This window comes from Pelodiscus sinensis, chromosome 28, assembly GCF_052426305.1.
Source record: "Pelodiscus sinensis isolate ZL-2025 chromosome 28, ASM5242630v1, whole genome shotgun sequence".
NCBI classification, from domain to species: Eukaryota; Metazoa; Chordata; order Testudines; family Trionychidae; genus Pelodiscus; species Pelodiscus sinensis.
This window is the reverse complement of record NC_143079.1, coordinates 1,187,501-1,208,151: the sequence shown is the minus strand read 5'-3', so window position 1 is coordinate 1,208,151 and position 20,651 is coordinate 1,187,501. Positions and strand designations below refer to the sequence as shown.

Genomic DNA, 20,651 nt, shown 5'->3' with positions numbered 1-20,651 from the left:
GAGACCCCACAAGGAGACCGCCCCACGCTGCGAGGGGAGCCCCACATGGAGACCCCACAGGGAGACCGCCCTACGCTGCAAGGGGAGCCCCACACGGAGACCCCACAGGGAGACCGCCCCACGCTGCGAGGGGAGCCCCACACGGAGACCCCACAGGGAGACCGCCCCACGCTGTGAGGGGAGCCCTGAAGGGAGACCTGTGACGTAGTGGGGGTACCTTGCTGGTTGCTGTGCTGGGCAGTGGGCTGTGGGTGACCCCCACTGGCTGCTGCCTGTAGCACGGCCCAGCAGGGCAGGGGATGAGTCATTATGCAAGGGGGCTCCAAACCTGTCTGACCAGTGATCTCCCAGGGAGCGGAACAATGGGAAGAAGGGGAGTGGAGCCCTGGCTGGGGGCAGGGCTGGAAGTGAGGGAGTTAGTTTCTGTCTGGGAGCATGGAGGAGACAGCCTAGGGAAAGGGGCTGGAATTAGGGGCCCAGTCTCCCCCATCTCAAGGGGGGCTGAGGCATCCTAGGCCTGCCCTGTAACCAGATGACATCTGTGCTCTGCTGTATCCTGGAGAAGCAATAAACTCCCTTTTTTCTACTGGCTGGTGGAGTCTGTTCGTGCCATTACGGGGGTGCAGGAGATGGGAAAACCCTGATGTGTCATCACAAGACCACCCCACCCTGTGAGGGAGACCCGCAGGAAGACCGCCCCATGCTGCGAGGGGAGCCCCACAGGGAGACCCGCAGGGAGACCCCACAGGGAGACCGCCCCACGCTGCGAGGGAGCCCCACAGCCCCGCAGGGAGACCGCCCCACGCTGCAAGGGGAGCCCCGCAGGGAGACCGCCCCACGCTGCAAGGGGAGCCCCACAGGGAGACCGCCCCACGCTGCGAGGGGCAGGGCAGCAACTCACCGGGACGCCGGTCTCTTCGGTGACCAACTTGAGCACATCTGTGACCGAGATGTAGCCGAGGCGCTTGGCAATGGCCAGCGGGGTGGTGCCGTTCTGCGCGGGGGGAGGAGGCGGGGTTAGCGTCGGGTCCGGGGGTCCCGTGCAGTGGGACTGCGCGTCTCCAGCTGGCAGGCCGGGGGGCAGGCGGAGGACGCGCACAGGAGGGCGGGTGTGGGCGAGGGGGGGCAGGGCCGGGGGAGTGGCGCGGCCGCAGGGCCGAGAGCCGGACTACTCACCAAGCTGACCTCGTTGGGGGAGGCGCCGTGGCGCAGCAGCAGCGTCACGATGTCCGTGTGCCCCTGCTGAGCGGCCTGGTGCAGAGGGGTGTAGCCGAGCTGCAAAGGGAGGCAGAGGGCTGTGGCAGAGTGACAGTGATTGGATGAGCCCGGAGCGTGCCTTGGTTTCCCCGATAAGCTGCACTGCTCCCTGGGGGCGGGTTGCTCTCAGGGACACGTGTGGGAAGCGGGAATGCGTCAGTCCAAAGGACTAGCTGGGGCTGCCCCAGAGCAACGACAAACGCGGCCCTGGGTCACCGACACCTCGAGCAAGGACCCAGCAGCAGGGACTGTGCCAGGGTGGGCTGCAGGGTCCCCAGCCTGCTCCGCCCTCTCCCCCACACCCACGCTGCCCTTCCCAGCGGCTGCGGGCTCCAAGCCACGAGGCTACGGAGCTAAATGGAGCCAACCCAGGGTGCTCGGCTCCCACCGGCCTTGGCCTGCGGCATCACAGAGCTGTCCCCAGCGTGGAGAGGTGGGTGCGTGGTGGGCGTGGCTGCCCACTGCCGGCTGGCCTGGCCAGTGGCCACAGAGGTTGGGGGCTCCGTACCTTAGTCTTGGCATTGACGTCTGCCTGGTGCTGCAGCAAAAATTTCACCAGCTTGATGTTGCCATAATGGCTGGCCACGTGCAGTGGGGTGTAGCCCATCTGGAAGCAGACCCAGGACCAGTCTCACAGAGCCAGCACATGCCACCCCATCCCCGTGGTCCCACCGGGCTGCAGGCACAGGGACGAGCCACTCCTAGCACCAACTCTGTGCCCCGGGCAGCATGTGCCAAAGCACAGAGCCCCGCAGAGTGCCCCAAACGTTCCCTGGCTGTGCCAGGAGCCCTGCCCAGCGGGGCGGGGGCCCTGAGAGGTACGCCTAGGAGACAGCAGCAGAGAGAGAAATGCCCCCTGCAGTGGCTTGCAGGAGCAGCTCTGACAGCGCCGGGGGGACCTGGGAGCTAGAGAATGGGGTTGGTAGGGGGTGGGGGGGGGCCTGTGCCGCATGGCTCTTTACCCGGGTCGCTGCATCCACCGTGACACCATGTCTGACCAGCACATCGGCGACTGGCACATGGCCCTCCTGGGCCACCAGGTGTAGAGGAGTCAGGCCACTCTGAAAAGAAAGCCGGGTCACATACTACCTGCCACTCCACCTCCACGGGGACCAGGGCCACGGCGCCCCCGCCTCCACGGGGACCAGGGCCACGGCGCCCCCGCCACCACGGGGACCAGGACCACGGCGCCCCCGCCTCCACGGGGACCAGGACCACGGCGCCTCCGCCTCAACGGGGACCAGGACCACGGCGCCCCCGCCTCCACGGGGACCAGGACCACGGCGCCCCCGCCTCCACGGGGACCAGGACCACGGCGCCCCCGCCACCACGGGGACCAGGACCACGGCGCCCCCGCCTCCACGGGGACCAGGACCACGGCGCCCCCGCCTCCACGGGGACCAGGACCACGGCGCCCCCGCCTCCACGGAGACCAGGACCACGGCGCCCCCGCCTCCACGGGGACCAGGACCACGGCGCCCCCGCCTCCACGGGGACCAGGACCACGGCGCCCCCGCCTCCACGGGGACCAGGACCACGGCGCCCCCGCCTCCACGGGGACCAGGACCACGGCGCCCCCGCCTCCACGGGGACCAGGACCACGGCGCCCCCGCCTCCACGGAGACCAGGACCACGGTGCCCCCGTCTCTACGGGGACCAGGAACACGGTGCCCCCGTCTCTACGGGGACCAGGAACACGGTGCCCCCGTCTCCACGGGGACCAGGAACACGGTGCCCCCGTCTCTACGGGGACCAGGAACACGGTGCCCCCGTCTCTACGGGGACCAGGATCACGGTGCCCCCGTCTCTACGGGGACCAGGACCACGGTGCCCCCGCCTCCACGGGGGCCTGGACCATGGTAGCCTCACGGTGCCTGCACCTCCAGGGGGGCCTGGACCACGGTAGCCTCACCTCCATGGGGCTCAGGGTCCCCCCTCCCCACAGATCTCAGGGATGCCCTCCCGTTTCTGTGGGGCCGGGCGGCGCGACACAGACACCCGTTCCCAACGTGCCCCACACACGTGGCCAGAGCAGCACAGCGCTGGAGGCAGGTGTAGGAGCCGCCCAGCTCCAGCGTAGCCCAGAGAAGCTGGGGCAGAGGCTCGGGGAACGTCAGTGCACCCAGCGATGCTGCACAAGCTCCCTAGGCAGGAGTGAGGTGAGGGGGCCGTGGGCAAAGCGGCTCTCCAACGCACCCAGGCACCAGGACCCGCCCGAGCCAGCAGGGCAGCGCTGGGCCCTGCTCGCCTGCATGAGGCCTGGTGCCAAAGGGGGGCCGGGCCCGCTCACCTTGTTGCCCAGGTTCCCGTTGGCCTGTCTGGACAGGAGCAGCGCTGCCATCTCGGCGTGCCCCTCCTGGGCCGCCAGGTGCAGCGGAGTCACGCCCTGCAGGGACTCGGCGTTGGCAGAGGCCCCGTACTGCAGCAGGCTGCTGGCCACCTCCAGCTGGTTCTGCTTGGCCGCCATGTGCAGGGGGGTGTAGCCGTTCTGCGGGGGGAGAGGAGTCACTCCCAGCTCCCAGCCCGAGGGCTTCCATCGCGCCTGGAGCCCGCGTCCAGCTGAGCCCCTCTTCCGGCCGGGCAGCTCGGCCGAAAGCCCCTCCCAGTTCAACCCAGGGCCGGCAGCCCGGAGGCCACTGGCCCAGCCCCAGCCCGGGCCAGGCTGATTGCTGCTGGTGTGCCAGGGCAGGGGCGCAACAGGACTCTCCCACTCACTGTCCAGGGCAGCCCCCTCACCAGGGAGTCAGCGGGGCTGTGGGGCCAGGAGGGGTCAGGGTGCAGGGAGGGCTGGGCAGGGAGGGCCGGGGGCAGGGAGGGCCGGGGGCAGGGAGGGCTGGGCACAGGCAGGGAGGGCCGGGGGCACATTTGGGGAATGCTGCTTCTGAAATGCCTGTTGCCCAGGTGGCTGGAAAGTCTCTGGGCCAGCGTGGGGCTTCCTAACACTGGTGGTTCCCTTGCAACATGCACACGGCCAGAGAGCGGCCCATCCAACAGGGCTCCCCACCTCCCTCCCTGACAGCCCACAGGGGCTCTCCTCCAGGCCCCCAGCTCCCATGAAGGGGGAAGGGGTGAGGCAGCCACGGGACTGGCTGGAACAGGACACGTGCGGGGCCATCGGCTCAGCACCCTTGGCTTACAAGGGGGCCGGCTGGGCCCCAGGGTGGCTCCGTGCCAAGGCGTGGGCAGCCCGAGGAGGGCTGGAAGACGGCGCAGGTTCTTGGCACCCCAAGCCACGTGGAGCCTTACCCAGGCCGAGCTGTGCGGGGAGCTGCCCTTCGGCAGCAGCAGCCTCACGATCTCCAGGTTGTTGTGGTGCACGGCCACGTGCAGGGGGGTCAGGCCGTTCTGGGGGAAGCACAGACAGGTCAGTCGCAGCCCAGCCCCCCGGCCCAGCCCCATGGCCTGGCCCCACTCACCTTTCCCGCCGCGTTGGGATGGGCCTCGCGCTCCAGCAGGGCCCTGGCCACGTCCACCTTCCCGTACTTGGCTGCAGCGTGCAGGGGGGTAAATCCTTTCTGAGGAGAAACACGGAGCCTCAGGGCCAGCGCAGGGGCCGGCACCAGGAGACGCGTGGCCCAGGCCTCCCAGCCCCGCTCAGCACGGCCAGGGACCAGCCTACCTTGGTCATGCAGGCCTGCGAGGCCTCCTTGTCCAGCAGCGCCAGGGCGGTGTCCACGTGCCCCTCCCGGGCAGCGATGTGCAGGGGCGTGTGCCCAGCGGTGGTGGCCAGGTTGGGGCTGGCGTCGTTCTCCAGCAGCAGCTTCACCATGCTCGTGTGGCCGATGCGTGCGGCGCAGTGCAAGGGGGTCTGGTCGTCCTGGGCGAGCAGCAGAGGGGTCAGGGAGGGACCCGCTGGCCTGGGGACATCGGGCCACGCCCTGTCTTGTCTGAGAGGGGCAGCCCCCGCTTCCTAATGGAGACGTGTGCCTCGGAGCAGGCAGGGGCACGCTCAGGGAACCCTGGCCAGGCCATCATGCCTGTCCCGAGTGACCCCCCTCCGCAGGGCTCAGACCTGCCCCTGGGGCACTGGGGAGAGACCAGCGCCCAGCCTGGCCTCAGGGACAAGGGGGTTGTGCTACGCTTGGGCTGTGGGTGACCCCTACTGGCCTGTGTCTGTAAGCACTGCCCAGCGGGGGTCGCCCTGAGGGCCCTCATGTCATGTAGACCATGGCCCAACCGGCTCTCGCTGACCAGGGAAGGGAGGGGGTGGTTTGGAGAAGGGGAAACATGAAGAGAAGAGACTGAGCCGAGTGCAGGGGGTTCAGGGGCCTATGTCCCCCTGCCCCAAGGGGTCTAAGGCTGTCTGGCCCGGACTCCTATCTCCACATCGCGCCTAGGCTGGGCTGTATCCTGGAGAAGCAATAAACCCTCCATATTCTACTGGCTGGCGGAGTCTCTGTCACATTCCCGGAGTTTAAGGGAAGCAGCCAGGTCACTGCTGCACCCATGGGGGGTGTTCAAAGGGGGCCATGTGCGGTGTCAAAAGAAAGCTTACGTTCTACTGACTCTGTATCTGCTCTTCATGTGTCTGCACAATGGCTGTGTGTGGAGTTCTGAGTATGTTCTCTATGTGGTTGAGCAATAGGCGAGAAAAGCTCAGCCTATGGACATGCTAATTAGCAAGCCACCAGGAACAATAGGTCTCTTAAGTACCAGAGACCCCCCTGGGAAGGAATCTAGGTGCCTGGCCAGAGACCATGTGACTCTCTCCAGCTTGGAAGAAGCCGGGGAGGGACATAAATAGGCCATGTGGCCAACTCCATCTTGGTGCTCAGCTCAGCTCTTCATCCCAGATGCAGCCTTGCAGGGATCAACGAGCTGGGAAGAACTGTGGACCCATCCTGACACTGGATGTGCACCAAGCACTGTTAAGCCAGCATCTGTAACGTCTCTGCTAGAGCCTGCACCGAGAACTGGGAGATTCGATGCATGTAACGTACGATCCTTTAACAACCTCACTCTCAGGCTTTGCTTTCTTTTAGTAATAAGCCTTTAGATGGTAGATGCTAAAGGATTGGCCCAGCGTGATTTGTGGGTAAGGTCCAGAGGGTAAATTGACCTGGGATCTGTGGCTGGTCTCTTGGACCGGACAGAAGCTGTTCGGGGTAGGTGAGCAGGGTAGGGCCTGTGGGCAGGCCCGGGGCTGTTTGGGGCATGGAGAGAGCTGGGGTGTCTGAGGGGTTTTGCTCGTGAGGCTTCAGGCTGGCCAGGTGGCAGCTGAAGTGCTCTGTGGGACTGGTTTGTGGCCTGTTTGAGAAGGGCCGCTAGTCAGGGGCTATAGAGAGCCCCGAGTTTGAGCAATTTGCCCTGAGCGGACACCCTCAGTGGTGCCCAGACCCGGCCCGGCCCGTCACAGTCCCAACTTGCTTCAGATGGGACGCAGGGTCGGGGGGTACCTGACGTGCCTCCATAGGGGTCCCCAGGGCTGGGGAAGCCCCAGAATCCAGGGGACACCTGCCTTCCCAGAGCACTTGGCCTCCGTGCGCCCTGCCCCACGGGAACCTGCCAATCGTTGCAGCTCCCTTGGGAAGTCCAGGAAGCCTCAGGGGGAACCACAGAACACCCCAAGCCATGGCACACGTCCCACTGGCCTGGCTCAGGAGAGAGGGGCTCCAACGGGCCGGAGCTCCCTCCCTGTCAGACGTACCTTGGCTTTTGCATTGACTTTGGCTTTGTTCTGCAGCAGGTACTTGGCCACTTCTGTGTGCCCGGCTCTGGCTGCCATGTGCAGGGGTGTCTCCACCTTCTGTGTCCAGGGCAAGGGGAGAGGAGAGTGAACGAGGGGGCTCCCTGCTCCCCCCAGCACAGCCTGCCAGTCACTGCACCAGGCCGAGCCCCCAGACACATGCAGGCTCCTTGCTGCCAACCGCAAGGGCCACTGCGAGGGCCTGGGGCAGCTGCTGCAGCCTGGCAGCGGGGCAAGGCAGGACCCCCCACGACATGCCCCGCGCCCTGCGGGGACTCACCACGTTGGAGACGTTGGGGGACGCGCCGCGCTGGAGCAAGATCTTGACGATGGACAGGTGCCCCATGAAGGCGGCCACGTGCAGAGGGGTCAGGCCAGACTGGGAGAGACGGGCAGGGAGTCAGCCCAGCTGGCACAGCACCAAGAGATCTCCTCCACCGCACTGACACGAGACCCAGCCGCAGGGAAGGGAGGAGGCCTCGCCCCACCCCTGGGTTTATCCTCCAGCTCTGCTGGGCCCGGCAGAGAGCGTCTGAGCTCCCGCCCACGGCTCTGCCCCATGCCGCCAGCAGCCCCTCTCCAGGTCAGCTGGGAGCACGGGACGCCCCACTGGCACCGTGCCAGGGCTCCCACCTTGGTACGGAGACAGCGAGCGGCCTGAGATCCCTGGGTGCCCAAACTCCCAGGCCAGGGAGAGCGATGTCCAGGCACCCAGAGCCAGGGGGTCCTAGGGTGGCCAGTGCCACAGCCCGGCCAGAAGAGGAGAGCTCCCTGCTGCCTTGCACCGTGGGCAGGGGGCTGTTCCCTGGGCCAGAGACCACGGAGTCACCAGAACAAGGTAACCGGCAGCACTGTGGCCCCCACCCCTTGGGCCACAGCCTGCCTGGCTCCCCCAGCTGCATGCGGCCCGCCAACGGGCCTTCCTACCTCCGTGACAGCATCGATGGAGGCGCCGGTCTTCAGCAGCAGCTCCATCAGCCGGATGTGGTTCTTCTTGCAGGCGATGTGCAGGGGCGTGAAGCCGTTCTGGGAAGAGACAGGGAGGCGGCAGTCAGCCCCTCGGGGCGCTGCCCTCCCGCCGGCCCCACCCCCGGCTACTCACCAGCGCGCGGGCGTTGGGCTTGGCCCCCTTCTCCAGCAGCAGCTTGGCCACGCGGTGGTGCCCGCAGTGGGCGGCCACGTGAAGCGGCGTCAGGTGGTCCAGCGTGATGTCGTCGATCTCGGCGCCGCGCTGCAGCAGCAGCCGCACGCAGTCCAGGTGGTCTCCCTGCGCCGCCATGTGAATGGGCGACAGGCCGTTCTGCAGGCAGGACCAGCTGGGTTAGGGCCGAGCCAGGCAGCACAGACGCTTCCCCGGGCCAGCCGGAGACCCAGGCCAGGGAGAGGGAGCAAGAGCCTGCAACGGGGCCGAGAGGGCTGGGCCCTGCCTGGCCGCCTTACGGGGCCTGCCCGTTTCTCGGAGCCTCGAGCTCGCCGCAGGGGAGGCAGCAAGCAGAAGGCAAGTGAGGAGCACTGCCCGGGGGGGCCAGGGACACCCCCACGCCCTACGCATGACTCAGAGCAGCCCTCCCCACCCACATGGCCCCGCGGGGTCTGAGGGAGCTTCTGCAGGGCGTGCCCAGCTATCACGGGCCACAGGGCCCTCCCCTCCACAGCCCCCCAGAAGCAGGCAGCACTGGCAGCCCCTCGGCCAGGGCCAGGCACCTTGGTCTTGGCTTGGATGGGAGCCCCGTGGTCCAGCAGGATCTCCACGATGCGCATGTGTCCGTTCCTGGCGGCACAGTGCAGGGGGGTCAGCTCGTCCTAGGGGGCAGAGAGGGAGCTCAGGGCCAGGCTGGCTAGAGACCGGGGATGGGACTTCAAGCGCAGAGGACGGAAGGCCTGTGGCAGCCGGACGCTCTCTGCAGGCGCCGGGGGCCGCCACACGTCCGAGCAAACTGCCCCCCCAGGGCCTGGCAACACGCCTGCCCAGGGCCTGCTGGTGGCCAGGAGCTCCCGCCGCACGCTGCCCAGCCACGGCACGAGGGTCTGCACAAGGGTGGGGCTCTGGCTCCCTCCGCACGCTGCCCAGCCACGGCACGAGGGTCTGCACAAGGGTGGGGCTCTGGCTCCCTCCGCACGCTGCTCAGCCGCGGCACGAGGGTCTGCACAAGGGTGGGGGCTCTGGCTCCCTCCGCACGCTGCTCAGCCGCGGCACGAGGGTCTGCACAAGGGTGGGGCTCTGGCTCCCTCCGCACGCTGCTCAGCCGCGGCACGAGGGTCTGCACAAGGGTGGGGGCTCTGGCTCCCGCCGCACGCTGCCCAGCCACGGCACGAGGGTCTGCACAAGGGTGGGGCTCTGGCTCCCTCAACACGCTGCCCAGCCGCGGCACGAGGGTCTGCACAAGGGTGGGGGCTCTGGCTCCCGCCTCACGCTGCTCAGCCGCGGCACGAGGGTCTGCACAAGGGTGGGGCTCTGGCTCCCGCCGCACGCTGCCCAGCCGCGGCACGAGGGTCTGCACAAGGGTGGGGCTCTGGCTCCCGCCGCACGCTGCTCAGCCGCGGCACGAGGGTCTGCACAAGGGTGGGGGCTCTGGCTCCCGCCGCACGCTGCTCAGCCGCGGCACGAGGGTCTGCACAAGGGTGGGGCTCTGGCTCCCTCCGCACGCTGCTCAGCCGCGGCACGAGGGTCTGCACAAGGGTGGGGGCTCTGGCTCCCGCCGCACGCTGCCCAGCCGCGGCACGAGGGTCTGCACAAGGGTGGGGGCTCTGGCTCCCGCTGCACGCTGCTCAGCCGCGGCACGAGGGTCTGCACAAGGGTGGGGGCTCTGGCTCCCGCCGCACGCTGCCCAGCCGCGGCACGAGGGTCTGCACAAGGGTGGGGGCTCTGGCTCCCGCCGCACGCTGCTCAGCCGCGGCACGAGGGTCTGCACAAGGGTGGGGCTCTGGCTCCCGCCGCACGCTGCCCAGCCGCGGCACGAGGGTCTGCACAAGGGTGGGGGCTCTGGCTCCCGCCACACGCTGCTCAGCCGCGGCACGAGGGTCTGCACAAGGGTGGGGCTCTGGCTCCCGCCGCACGCTGCTCAGCCGCGGCACGAGGGTCTGCACAAGGGTGGGGGCTCTGGCTCCCGCCACACGCTGCTCAGCCGCGGCACGAGGGTCTGCACAAGGGTGGGGCTCTGGCTCCCGCCGCACGCTGCCCAGCCGCGGCACGAGGGTCTGCACAAGGGTGGGGCTCTGGCTCCCTCCGCACGCTGCCCAGCCGCGGCACGAGGGTCTGCACAAGGGTGGGGCTCTGGCTCCCGTCGCACGCTGCCCAGCCGCGGCACGAGGGTCTGCACAAGGGTGGGGGCTCTGGCTCCCGCCGCACGCTGCCCAGCCGCGGCACGAGGGTCTGCACAAGGGTGGGCTCTGGCTCCCGCCGCACGCTGCTCAGCCGCGGCACGAGGGTCTGCACAAGGGTGGGGGCTCTGGCTCCCGCCACACGCTGCTCAGCCGCGGCACGAGGGTCTGCACAAGGGTGGGGGCTCTGGCTCCCGCCGCACGCTGCCCAGCCGCGGCACGAGGGTCTGCACAAGGGTGGGGCTCTGGCTCCCGTCGCACGCTGCCCAGCCGCGGCACGAGGGTCTGCACAAGGGTGGGGGCTCTGGCTCCCGCCGCACGCTGCCCAGCCGCGGCACGAGGGTCTGCACAAGGGTGGGGCTCTGGCTCCCTCCGCACGCTGCCCAGCCGCGGCACGAGGGTCTGCACAAGGGTGGGGCTCTGGCTCCCGCCGCACGCTGCCCAGCCACAGCACGAGGGTCTGCACAAGGGTGGGGCTCTGGCTCCCTCTGCACGCTGCCCAGCCGCGGCACGAGGGTCTGCACAAGGGTGGGGCTCTGGCTCCCTCAACACGCTGCCCAGCCGCGGCACGAGGGTCTGCACAAGGGTGGGGCTCTGGCTCCCTCCGCACGCTGCCCAGCCGCGGCACGAGGGTCTGCACAAGGGTGGGGCTCTGGCTCCCTCCGCACGCTGCCCAGCCACGGCACGAGGGTCTGCACAAGGGTGGGGCTCTGGCTCCCTCCGCACGCTGCCCAGCCACAGCACGAGGGTCTGCACAAGGGTGGGGCTCTGGCACCAGCCACAGCACGAGGGTCTGCACGCCCTGGGCAGGGACAGGAGCTGGGGGCAGGGTTATTCTCACCTTGGTCCTGGTCTCTATCTGGGCCCCTCGGTCCAACAGCAGCCGCACCATGATGATGTTGCCCCGTCGGGACGCCACATGCAGTGGGGTGATCCCATTCTAGCAACAGAGAAACGGCATCAGAGAGCACCACGCTGGCAGCCCCCGGGCCATCAGTGCGCCACCCTCCGGGGAGTCAGAGCTGGGGGTCCCCGGGCCATCAGTGCGCCACCCTCTGGGGAGTCAGAGCTGGGGGCTCCTGGGCCATCAGTGCGCCTCCCTCCGGGGAGTCAGAGCTGGCAGCCCCCGGGCCATCAGTGCGCCACCCTCTGGGGAGTCAGAGCTGGGGGCCCCCGGGCCATCAGTGCGCCTCCCTCTGGGGAGTCAGAGCTGGCAGCCCCCGGGCCATCAGTGCGCCTCCCTCTGGGGAGTCAGAGCTGGGGGCCCCTGGGCCATCAGTGCGCCTCCCTCTGGGGAGTCAGAGCTGGCAGCCCCTGGGCCATCAGTGCGCCTCCCTCCGGGGAGTCAGAGCTGGCAGCCCCTGGGCCATCAGTGCGCCTCCCTCTGGGGAGTCAGAGCTGGGGGTCCCTGGGCCATCAGTGCGCCTCCCTCCGGGGAGTCAGAGCTGGTAGCCCCTGGGCCATCAGTGCGCCTCCCTCTGGGGAGTCAGAGCTGGGGGTCCCTGGGCCATCAGTGCGCCTCCCTCCGGGGAGTCAGAGCTGGTAGCCCCTGGGCCATCAGTGCGCCTCCCTCTGAGGAGTCAGAGCTGGGGACCCCTGGGCCATCAGTGCGCCTCCCTCTGGGGAGTCAGAGCTGGGGGTCCCTGGGCCATCAGTGCGCCACCCTCCGGGGAGTCAGAGCTGGCAGCCCCCGGGCCATCAGTGCGCCTCCCTCTGGGGAGTCAGAGCTGGGGGCCCCCGGGCCATCAGTGCGCCTCCCTCCGGGGAGTCAGAGCTGGGGGCCCCTGGGCTATCAGCGCCCCACCCTCCGGGGAGTCAGAGCTGGGGGCCCCTGGGCTATCAGCGCCCCACCCGCTGGGGAGTCAGAGCTGGGGGCCCCTGGGCTATCAGCACCCCACCCGCTGGGGAGTCAGAGCTGGGGGCCCCTGGGCTATCAGCGCCCCACCCGCTGGGGAGTCAGAGCTGGGGGCCCCCGGGCCATCAGCACCCCACACGCTGGGGAGAGAGAGAGAGTCCAGAGAGGGTGCCGGGCCTGGGCGACCCCCGCGCTGCCCTCACTCTGCTGTGCCCGCTGCTCTGCGCGGCGGGAAGTGCAGAGCCTGGGCGCTCGGCTTCCCGCCACCTGGAGACTCTGCCCGCCGCAGGCAGCGGGGCGGGGCAGAGCCCCCCACAGCGCAGGGCTGGGGCGGTGCACGACCCACGCTGTGCACAGGACAGCTCGGGGGGGCTGATAATCGCTCCTGGAAGAGGCGCCGCGGGGAGGCAGCCGCCCGCCCCCCTCTGCGCAGCCCGGCAGACCCCCGGCGAATCCTGGCCCTGCCGCACGAGCGAGACACGGCCAAGCCCTGGCCCTGCCCGGCTGGTGCCGCCGGCCCACCTGGGGGGTGAAGTTGACGCTGGCTCCGCGGTTCAGCAGGAGCTGGGCCACGTTGAGGTTCTCGTAGTGAGCCGCGATGTGCAGGGGGGTAAACCCAGTCTGGGGAGACAAAGGGCAGGTGAGCGCGGCCCCCGCCAGCCCCGCTCCGCCCCGCCTGCAGGGTGGGCTCGGAGCCAGCCGGGAGAGGGGCAGCAGGCTCCGCGGCCCTCGCAGGGGCACCTTGGACAGGACGTCGGCGTTGGGGTCGTTCTGCAGCAGCACGGCGGCCGTCCTGGTGTCGTCATTGCGGGCAGCGATGTGCAGGGCAGGCAGACGGACCTTCCCCTTCGTCCCATAGTTGATGAGGTGCGCGACCACGTTCTCGTGGCCCTGCTGCAGAGCCACAGCCAGCGGCGTGAAGCCGTCCTGCCGGAGACGGGGGGGTGAGCTGCAGAGCGAGGGGGAGCCTGGGCGGGACACGCAGCCCTGAGCACCAGCCCTGGGCGGCCTCACCTCTGTGGCCACGTTCTGGTTGGCACCGCTCTCCAGCAGGAACTTCACAACGTCCAGGTGATTCTCCTGCGCCGCCATGTAGAGGGGCGTGAAGCCTTTCTGCGGACACGGAGCCACGTGTGACCATCGGGCTGCCCCTCCCCGCCCGACACGGCACCCACCCTGGGGGCACAACAGGACAGGCAGACGCCAACTCCAGGGGTGTTGGTCCGTGGGGCAGTCCCACACCCTGCTCCGCCGGGAGAACAAAGGGCTGGAAAGTGTCTGCTCACTTGTGCGTAACATCCCTCCCCAGCAGCACCGGCCGCTCCACCAGGCCAGGCTGTGCCAGGCGTTACGCGGACGCCGCCCGGCCAGTGCCAGGGCGGCGATCCAAGCGATCCCCTCCCCCATCACAGAGCTCTGGGGCGTGACATGCTTCCCCATGCCCCGAGCTGGAGCCTGCTGGGAGTGCGCCGGAGCTGAGCCTCGGGAACCTGGCCCGAAGTTTCACTTTCCTCCCTCTTGCCGGCTCTTTCCGACCCTGCAGGGGGCTGGCCAACAAGCAGCCACGGCAGGCCCAGCCCTGGCGCATAGGGTGCCCTGCGTGCCAGCTGTGCTCACCGTGGCACGTCCGAGACATGGGCCGTTTTGCTGGGCAGCAGGCTCGCCAAGGGAACGGCCAGCCAGAGCGTCTGGGCTGGGCAGCAGGCAGGCCGGGGGCATGGCACTGCCGTCGGGAGCCAGGCACGGAGCTGGGACCCCCCGGCGGAGAGCCCCAGTTACCTGCGACTGTGCGTTGACATTCGCCCCATAGTTCACCAGCTCCCGGACCACGTCCTCCTGCCCCGCCAGGGCCGCGATGTGCAGGGCCGTGTTCCCCTTCTGAAAGAGCGGGAGGGGCGAGTCGGGGCGCGGCACCGGCCAGCCAGGAGCACCGAGGCTGCGAGCACTCGGGGAGCCCCCGCCGGCCGTGCATTCGACGTGCGCAAGCCCTGTGTGCGGCCAAGTGCCCCAGGGCAGGGAGCTGGGAACTCCCTCGGGCCACTGGCAGGGACTCCGTGCCAGAGACGGGCCAAGCAGCTGTGTGCGTCCCAGGCCACGTTGTGGCCACATGGGCGGGAGGCAGTTTCCATGCGGGAGGGGTGGGAAGATTCACCCAGTGCAGGGGTCTGGCACAAGATCAGGGTGGGACGTGGCAGCTGATCGCCCCTCTCAGGTGCCTGTGCCAAGCCGGGTTTGCCTGCGACCAGCGTCCCCCCCCCCGCCGGAAACTCCTGTGGCCTCTTGACCTGCGCCCAGCCGCTCCCTCTGCCCTGCCGGCTCCTTCTCAGCCAGGGGAATGGCCTGTGGGGTGGGGCCGTGTCACGTTACTGAAGTCGAGGGAAGCAGCCAGGTCACTGCTGCACCCATGGGGGGTGCTGGCCCCAGAAATGGTGTAGAAGGCGCCATGTGGGGTGTTGGATAGACGCTCACTGTCTGCTGATCCCGTGTACGCTGGTCATGTGACTGTGTAACGTCTGGGTGGAGTTAGAAGCCTGTACTCTGTGTGGATACTGAATATTTCTCTGCGTGTGGTTGAGCATTGGGCAGAGCCCGGCCTGTGGACATGCTAATCAGCGAGGCCCTGTGGGACAATGGCTCTCAATGGGCCAAGGACACACCTCGGGAATGAGGCCCGACACCTAAGGGCTACCAGCAGGGAACACAGGGAAAGGCCATGGGCCAGGTGACCTGCTGCAGCCAGGAAGAGACCTGGAAGGAGGGATAAAGATGCCATGTGACTGACTCCATCTTGGTCTTCAGATCTGCTTCTGACCCCAGATGCGGCCTCGCAGGGAATCACGAGCCAGGAAGAACTGTGGACCCATCCTGCTATAGGATGAGCAACAAGGACTTTTAAGCCAGCAGCTGTAACATCTCTGCTAGAGCCTGCACCGAGAACTGGGAGATTCGGTGCATGTAATGTATGATTCTTTAGCAACCTCACGCTCAGGCTTTTCTTTCTGGTAGCAATAAACCTTTAGATGTTAGATGCTAAAGGATTGGCTCAGCGTGATTTGTGGGTAAGATCCAGAGGGTAAATTGACCAGGAATCTGTGGCTGGTTTCTTGGAACCGGACAGAACTTGTTCGGGGTAGGTGGGATTGGGTGCTAGGACCCCCCACCTGTGTATAGGCCCGGGGCCATCTGGGGCACGGATATTGCTGGGGTGCCGGAGGGGTTTTGCTCATGAGGCTTCAGGCAGGCAGCTGAAGCGCTCCGTGGGACTGGGTGTGGCCTGTTTGGGAGAGGTCACCAGTCTGGGGGCTAGAGAGAGCCCCGGATTTGAGCAATTCGCCCTGAGCGAGAGAGGGAAGGCCAGCGGGCGGAGTGCCAGCAGGGACTGGGGGCAAACGCCAGAGCAGGCAGGGCCCAGCTCCCCGGGCTGGGGTGGGAGAGCCCGGTCTGCCCCCTGAGGAGCAACTGCCCTGGAGCCCAGCCCCGCAGCAGCACCAGACGCCTGGCCCACGGCCTCTTTTCCAGAGCACGGGGGAGGATTTTGTATCCACCTGAAATCAATGGCAGCGCTGCCAGAAACCCCCGAGTCGGGCTCCCCGGCCTCAGCTGCAGAGCCTGAGCTGGAGGCGCCGGAGCGATGGCCGAGCCGGGGCCAGGGTCAGGCCGTGCAGCATCCCCTTGCTGGGTCTCCCCCCACAGAAGGGCCCCGGCAGCAGGCTCCGAGCCCTGCACGGCGAGGGACGGTGCCGCACGCACAGCCAGACTGCCGGAGGCTGCTCGTCCAGCAGCGCGGCGCCCTCTGCCGTGCCGCAAGGCGACAGCGAGTCATTGCGCAGAGCCGGGGCAGCTGAGCCCTGGGCTGGGAGGAAGGGCCTGCGGGGCTCAGCTGGACCTGGGCCAGGAGGGTTGGGGACCTGCGGGGCTCAGCTGGACCTGGGCCAGGAGGGTTGGGGACCTGCGGGGCTCAGCTGGACCTGGGCCAGGAGGGTTGGGGACCTGCGGGGCTCAGCTGGACCTGGGCCAGGAGGGTTGGGGACCTGCGGGGCTCAGCTGGACCTGGGCCAGGAGGGTTGGGGACCTGCGGGGCTCAGCTGGACCTGGGCCAGGAGGGTTGGGGACCTGCGGGGCTCAGCTGGACCTGGGCCAGGAGGGTTGGGGACCTGCGGGGCTCAGCTGGACCTGGGCCAGGAGGGTTGGGGACCTGCGGGGCTCAGCTGGACCTGGGCCAGGAGGGTTGGGGACCTGCGGGGCTCAGCTGGACCTGGGCCAGGAGGGTTGGGGACCTGCGGGGCTCAGCTGGACCTGGGCCAGGAGGGTTGGGGACCTGCGGGGCTCAGCTGGACCTGGGCCAGGAGGGTTGGGGACCTGCGGGGCTCAGCTGGACCTGGGCCAGGAGGGTTGGGGACCTGCGGGGCTCAGCTGGACCTGGGCCAGGAGGGTTGGGGACCTGCGGGGCTCAGCTGGACCTGGGCCAGGAGGGTTGGGGACCTGCGGGGCTCAGCTGGACCTGGGCCAGGAGGGTTGGGGACCTGCGGGGCTCAGCTGGACCTGGGCCAGGAGGGTTGGGGACCTGCGGGGCTCAGCTGGACCTGGGCCAGGAGGGTTGGGGACCTGCGGGGCTCAGCTGGACCTGGGCCAGGAGGGTTGGGGACCTGCGGCCGACCTTTTCCGGGACGTGCTGGGACCCGGGCTCCCCTCGCCCAGCCCCCGGGCTCCATCCCAATGGGCTTGGCAGGGATCCCAGGGCCTGGGAAGCACAAGGCACATCCTCCGTGCTCTGCAGGCGAGTGCTGCCTCCCCAGCTCTGCAGCTGCCAGCCGCCCCGGGGGCCAGCGGAGCCCCATGTCCAGCACAGCTGGGGACGCCCTGTCACTGAGCCACCGCCCAGCCTGGCCCTGCGCGCCGCAGCGGCTGTTCAGAGCACAGGGTGCCAGGCCCACCAGACAACACCCGCAGCCGCGCTCCGGGGGGCAGTCGGACAGTGGCAGGAGAGGGACACGTGGGCCAGGGCAGCGGGGACACGCGCAGTGCGACTGTTACTACCTGGTGATGCAGGGCCCGGTCCTGCAAGCACAAAGCACAAGTGACGAGCAGCCAGCAGAGAAAGCAACTGGAATGTCTGACGGGTGCTGCCCTGTTGCAGCCCGGGGCCCTGGCAGCTCTTTCAACAATTCCCTGCAGCTCAGCTGGCTCTTGCAGGGGGGCGCACCCGCTTCCTGTCACCCCCGCTAGCAGCCCGAGCTCTGCTCAGAAAGCTGGGGTGAGAGGCAGCGTGCGAGCGAGGCCGGCAGGGCTCTCGGCTGGGGTGTAATTCACCAGTGTGGGGCACACGCACCTGCCACCCCACGGACCATCAGCTGGTGCGAGCGGCTCCACGTTTGTCCGTCCCCCCCTCTCGTAGCCAGCTCCCTCCAGCCCAGCGATGCCACGGCGGGGCGGAGCTCAGACACCCGGGGAGCGGCAGCCCGTGCTCAGCCTCCAGGGCCAGGCATGGAGCCCAGAGAGCTGTCTGGGGAATGGGGAGCTAGCAGAGGTAGCGAGGCCCATCTCCAGCCCAGTCAGCCAGCCAGGAGCCCCGCAGTGGGCACCGAGCCCCAGCAGGCAGGTCAGCATCACCCGCCCGTTTATACAGCAGAGAGGCAAAGGAACCTGCCCAAGGCCGCAGAGGGAGGCTGTGGCAGAGACGGAAAAAGCCCCCCAAGGCTCCCGAGTGCCTGCCCTGGGTCTGGGACGAAGGATGAGCTGGGCCCCCCCTTGTCCTGCCCGCGCCAACCCTCACCTTGGTCGTCGTTTCTAAAACGATTTCCTTGTGCAGCAGCTCAGCCACCATCTTCACGTGGCCTTCCTTGGAGGCCAGGTGCAGGGCGTTCAGCCCATTCTGGAAAGAGCGGAGAGAAAGCTGCTTAGGCGGGCAGGGGGGCACGCGGCTGGAAGCTGGGGGCTGCAGCGGGAAACCCCCCTGCTGTGCAGCCAGGGCTGCAAACACAAGCCCGTGGCAAAGCAAAATCCTGGGCCACCAGCTGCTGACAGCACCGAGCGAGCCCCCCAATGCAGAGCAATCGCATCACCGTGGCACACGGATGGGGAAATGGAGGCAGATGCTCAGGGTCTCACAGCTGGGACTAGGAACCAGCAGGTGCCGGGGTCGCCCCGTTCTCTCCCCCAGCAGGGACAACTGAGAATCTCAGAGCGACCAATGCCCGTGTGGTGCCGCTGCCTATGACATCAGCTCGCACCAGTGTCCAGATGGAGCGGGGAGAATCCGCTGGCATCCGCCTGGCACCCGCCCACCCAGACCCGCTGGCACCCGCCTGGCACCCGCCCACCCAGACCCGCTGGCATCCGCCTGGCACCCGCCCACCCAGACCCGCTGGCATCCACCTGGCACCCGCCCACCCAGACCCGCTGGCATCCGCCTGGCACCCGCCCACCCAGACCCGCTGGCATCCGCCTGGCGCCCGCCCACCCAGACCCGCTGGCACCCGCCTGGCACCCGCCCACCCAGACCCGCTGGCATCCGCCTGGCGCCCGCCCACCCAGACCCGCTGGCATCCCCTTGGCACCCGCCCACCCAGACCCGCTGGCATCCCCTTGGCACCCGCCCACCCAGACCCGCTGGCATCCACCTGGCACTCGCCCACCCAGATCTGCTGGCATCCACCTGGCGCCCACCCACCCAGACCCGCTGGCATCCCCTTGGCACCCGCCCACCCAGACCCGCTGGCATCCGCCTGGCGCCCGCCCACCCAGACCCGCTGGCATCCGCCTGGCACCCGCCCACCCAGACCCGCTGGCATCCGCCTGGCACCCGCCCACCCAGACCCGCTGGCATCTGCCTGGCGCCCGCCCACCCAGACCCGCTTGCATCCACCTGGCACCCGCCCACCCAGATCTGCTGGCATCCACCTGGCACCCGCCCACCCAGACCCGCTGGCATCCCCTTGGCACCCGCCCACCCAGACCCACTGGCACCCGCCTGGCACCTGCCCACCCAGACCCGCTGGCATCCGCCTGCATCTCCAATGCCAGAGAAACCCGCCAGTGTCCAGCTGCATCACTGCACATCCCAGCACTGCGCTCCCAGCACTGCCAGGGCCTGGCACGGGGGTTGCGAGGTTCATCCCAAACCCACCGACCAGGCAGGGACACCCCCCGCCGGGATGAGTGCCCAGTGGAGCTGCTCCCACTGGCTGCCTTGGGCCCGCTGTCCCCCCCGGCCCAGGGCTCCTGCAGCTCCCTGGGCTCCTAGGCTAGCACAGCCTGAGCAGCTGCTGCCCCATGTGCCCACCCCCCGCAGGTTTCCTCAGCCCGTGTGCGGGGCACCGCTGGCTGCTGCAGGGTCCCCCCGCACCGTCCCTTCGCCAGCACAAGGCTCCGTGCCTCCGGGCATCGCGCCTGGGACAGCTCAGCAGCTGCAGCCTGGGGCCCACTCGGAGCTAGGCCAGCGCACCCCCTGCCCACTCCACTGGCCTGGGCCCAGAGTTCCAGAGCCTGAGCTGGGAGCAGCCGGCCCCACCCCGGGAGCCCTGCCCACGGCCCTTCCCCAGAGGGTGTGTTTGCCCTGCTGACGAGCCCCATGCCAGGGGGGCGCTGAGCTCCCGCTGGGGCACCTTGAGCTGCAGGAAGCAGGCTGGTGAAGTGCTGGGTGCTGGCGCGTATGTGGGGCCCTTGGCGCCGGGGGGGACCCTGTGGGGCGTGCTCAGCACAGCAGCTGGGGGAGAAAACAGCTCTCCAGGGCCACGTGCTCCCGATTCGACGGGCCCACTCAGCAACTGCCCACAGCACAAGCTGGGAGGGGAGGGACGCTGTGCAGGGCGGGGCGGTGGGGGCGCCCAGAGCGTGGCTAGCAGGGGCTGCAGTCAGGGCTGAGCTGCATGGGACCCGCCGGGGGGACAAGTCTGCAGATGCCCCGACCTTCTCAATACGTGGAAGGTAGCAGGCCTGCGTCTGGGCCACTGGTGGTAGCGAGGCAGCAGCCGCCTCTAACCTTGGCTCCAGACCCAGGCGCGCGCGACCCCCCGGGTAGCAGAGGAATCACCCCGGGGAAGGGTTTCACTGACGTCCCTGTACAAAACATCCGGTGCAAACGTTAGGTCACTTTCTCCAGGCCGGTGTCCCATGGCAAGCGACTCCCCGCGGCCGGCCGGCGCCCTCTGTTCCCACCAGCGCCTGGCACCACCTGCCCGCTGACGCTCTGTTCTGCCCTTCACTCAGCTGCTAGCCCGCCTTGCCGCGTGGGTCCCGCGTCCCCCAGCGCTGCCCCACTGCAAGGGGAGGCTGACGCCCAGCAAGCTGCTGCTTTGGGCCCAGATTTGCAAGCCGCAGGGAGCAGTCGGTCAGTTACTGCTTCCCTCCCTTCCCTGGCAGTGAGGAGCGCAGGGCCAGGAGCAAACTGGGTCACTGGGAAGCCGCACACACTGCAGGAACCCGTGTCATCAATAGAACACTCCCCCCCCCTCCCGGGAGCATCTCGCCACATCCAGCTGTCAGCCCCAGAGATCTCCAGGGCAGCTTACTGCTGGGGCCAGCTCAGTTCCC

At 68.6% G+C, this 20,651-nt stretch overlaps 1 protein-coding gene across 4 annotated transcripts in view; it reads right to left on the bottom strand.

Moving 5' to 3' along the window:
• ANK1 (ankyrin 1) overlaps nt 1–20,651 on the bottom strand; it is a 130,774-nt gene that overhangs the window by 45,728 nt on the left and 64,395 nt on the right. For all 4 annotated transcript variants that reach the window (XM_089773830.1, XM_089773829.1, XM_089773828.1 and 1 more), the window contains exons 3-21: nt 17,893–17,991; nt 13,899–13,997; nt 13,134–13,232; nt 12,861–13,046; nt 12,642–12,740; nt 11,106–11,204; nt 8,648–8,746; nt 8,046–8,243; nt 7,871–7,969; nt 7,224–7,322; nt 6,905–7,003; nt 4,877–5,074; nt 4,674–4,772; nt 4,504–4,602; nt 3,548–3,745; nt 2,220–2,318; nt 1,766–1,864; nt 1,177–1,275; nt 902–994 (exon numbers count right to left, since the gene is read on the bottom strand). In XM_089773830.1, the coding sequence (XP_089629956.1) occupies nt 902–994; nt 1,177–1,275; nt 1,766–1,864; nt 2,220–2,318; nt 3,548–3,745; nt 4,504–4,602; nt 4,674–4,772; nt 4,877–5,074; nt 6,905–7,003; nt 7,224–7,322; nt 7,871–7,969; nt 8,046–8,243; nt 8,648–8,746; nt 11,106–11,204; nt 12,642–12,740; nt 12,861–13,046; nt 13,134–13,232; nt 13,899–13,997; nt 17,893–17,991 (2,259 nt within the window). The remainder of the gene's footprint in view (nt 1–901; nt 995–1,176; nt 1,276–1,765; nt 1,865–2,219; nt 2,319–3,547; nt 3,746–4,503; nt 4,603–4,673; nt 4,773–4,876; nt 5,075–6,904; nt 7,004–7,223; nt 7,323–7,870; nt 7,970–8,045; nt 8,244–8,647; nt 8,747–11,105; nt 11,205–12,641; nt 12,741–12,860; nt 13,047–13,133; nt 13,233–13,898; nt 13,998–17,892; nt 17,992–20,651) is intronic.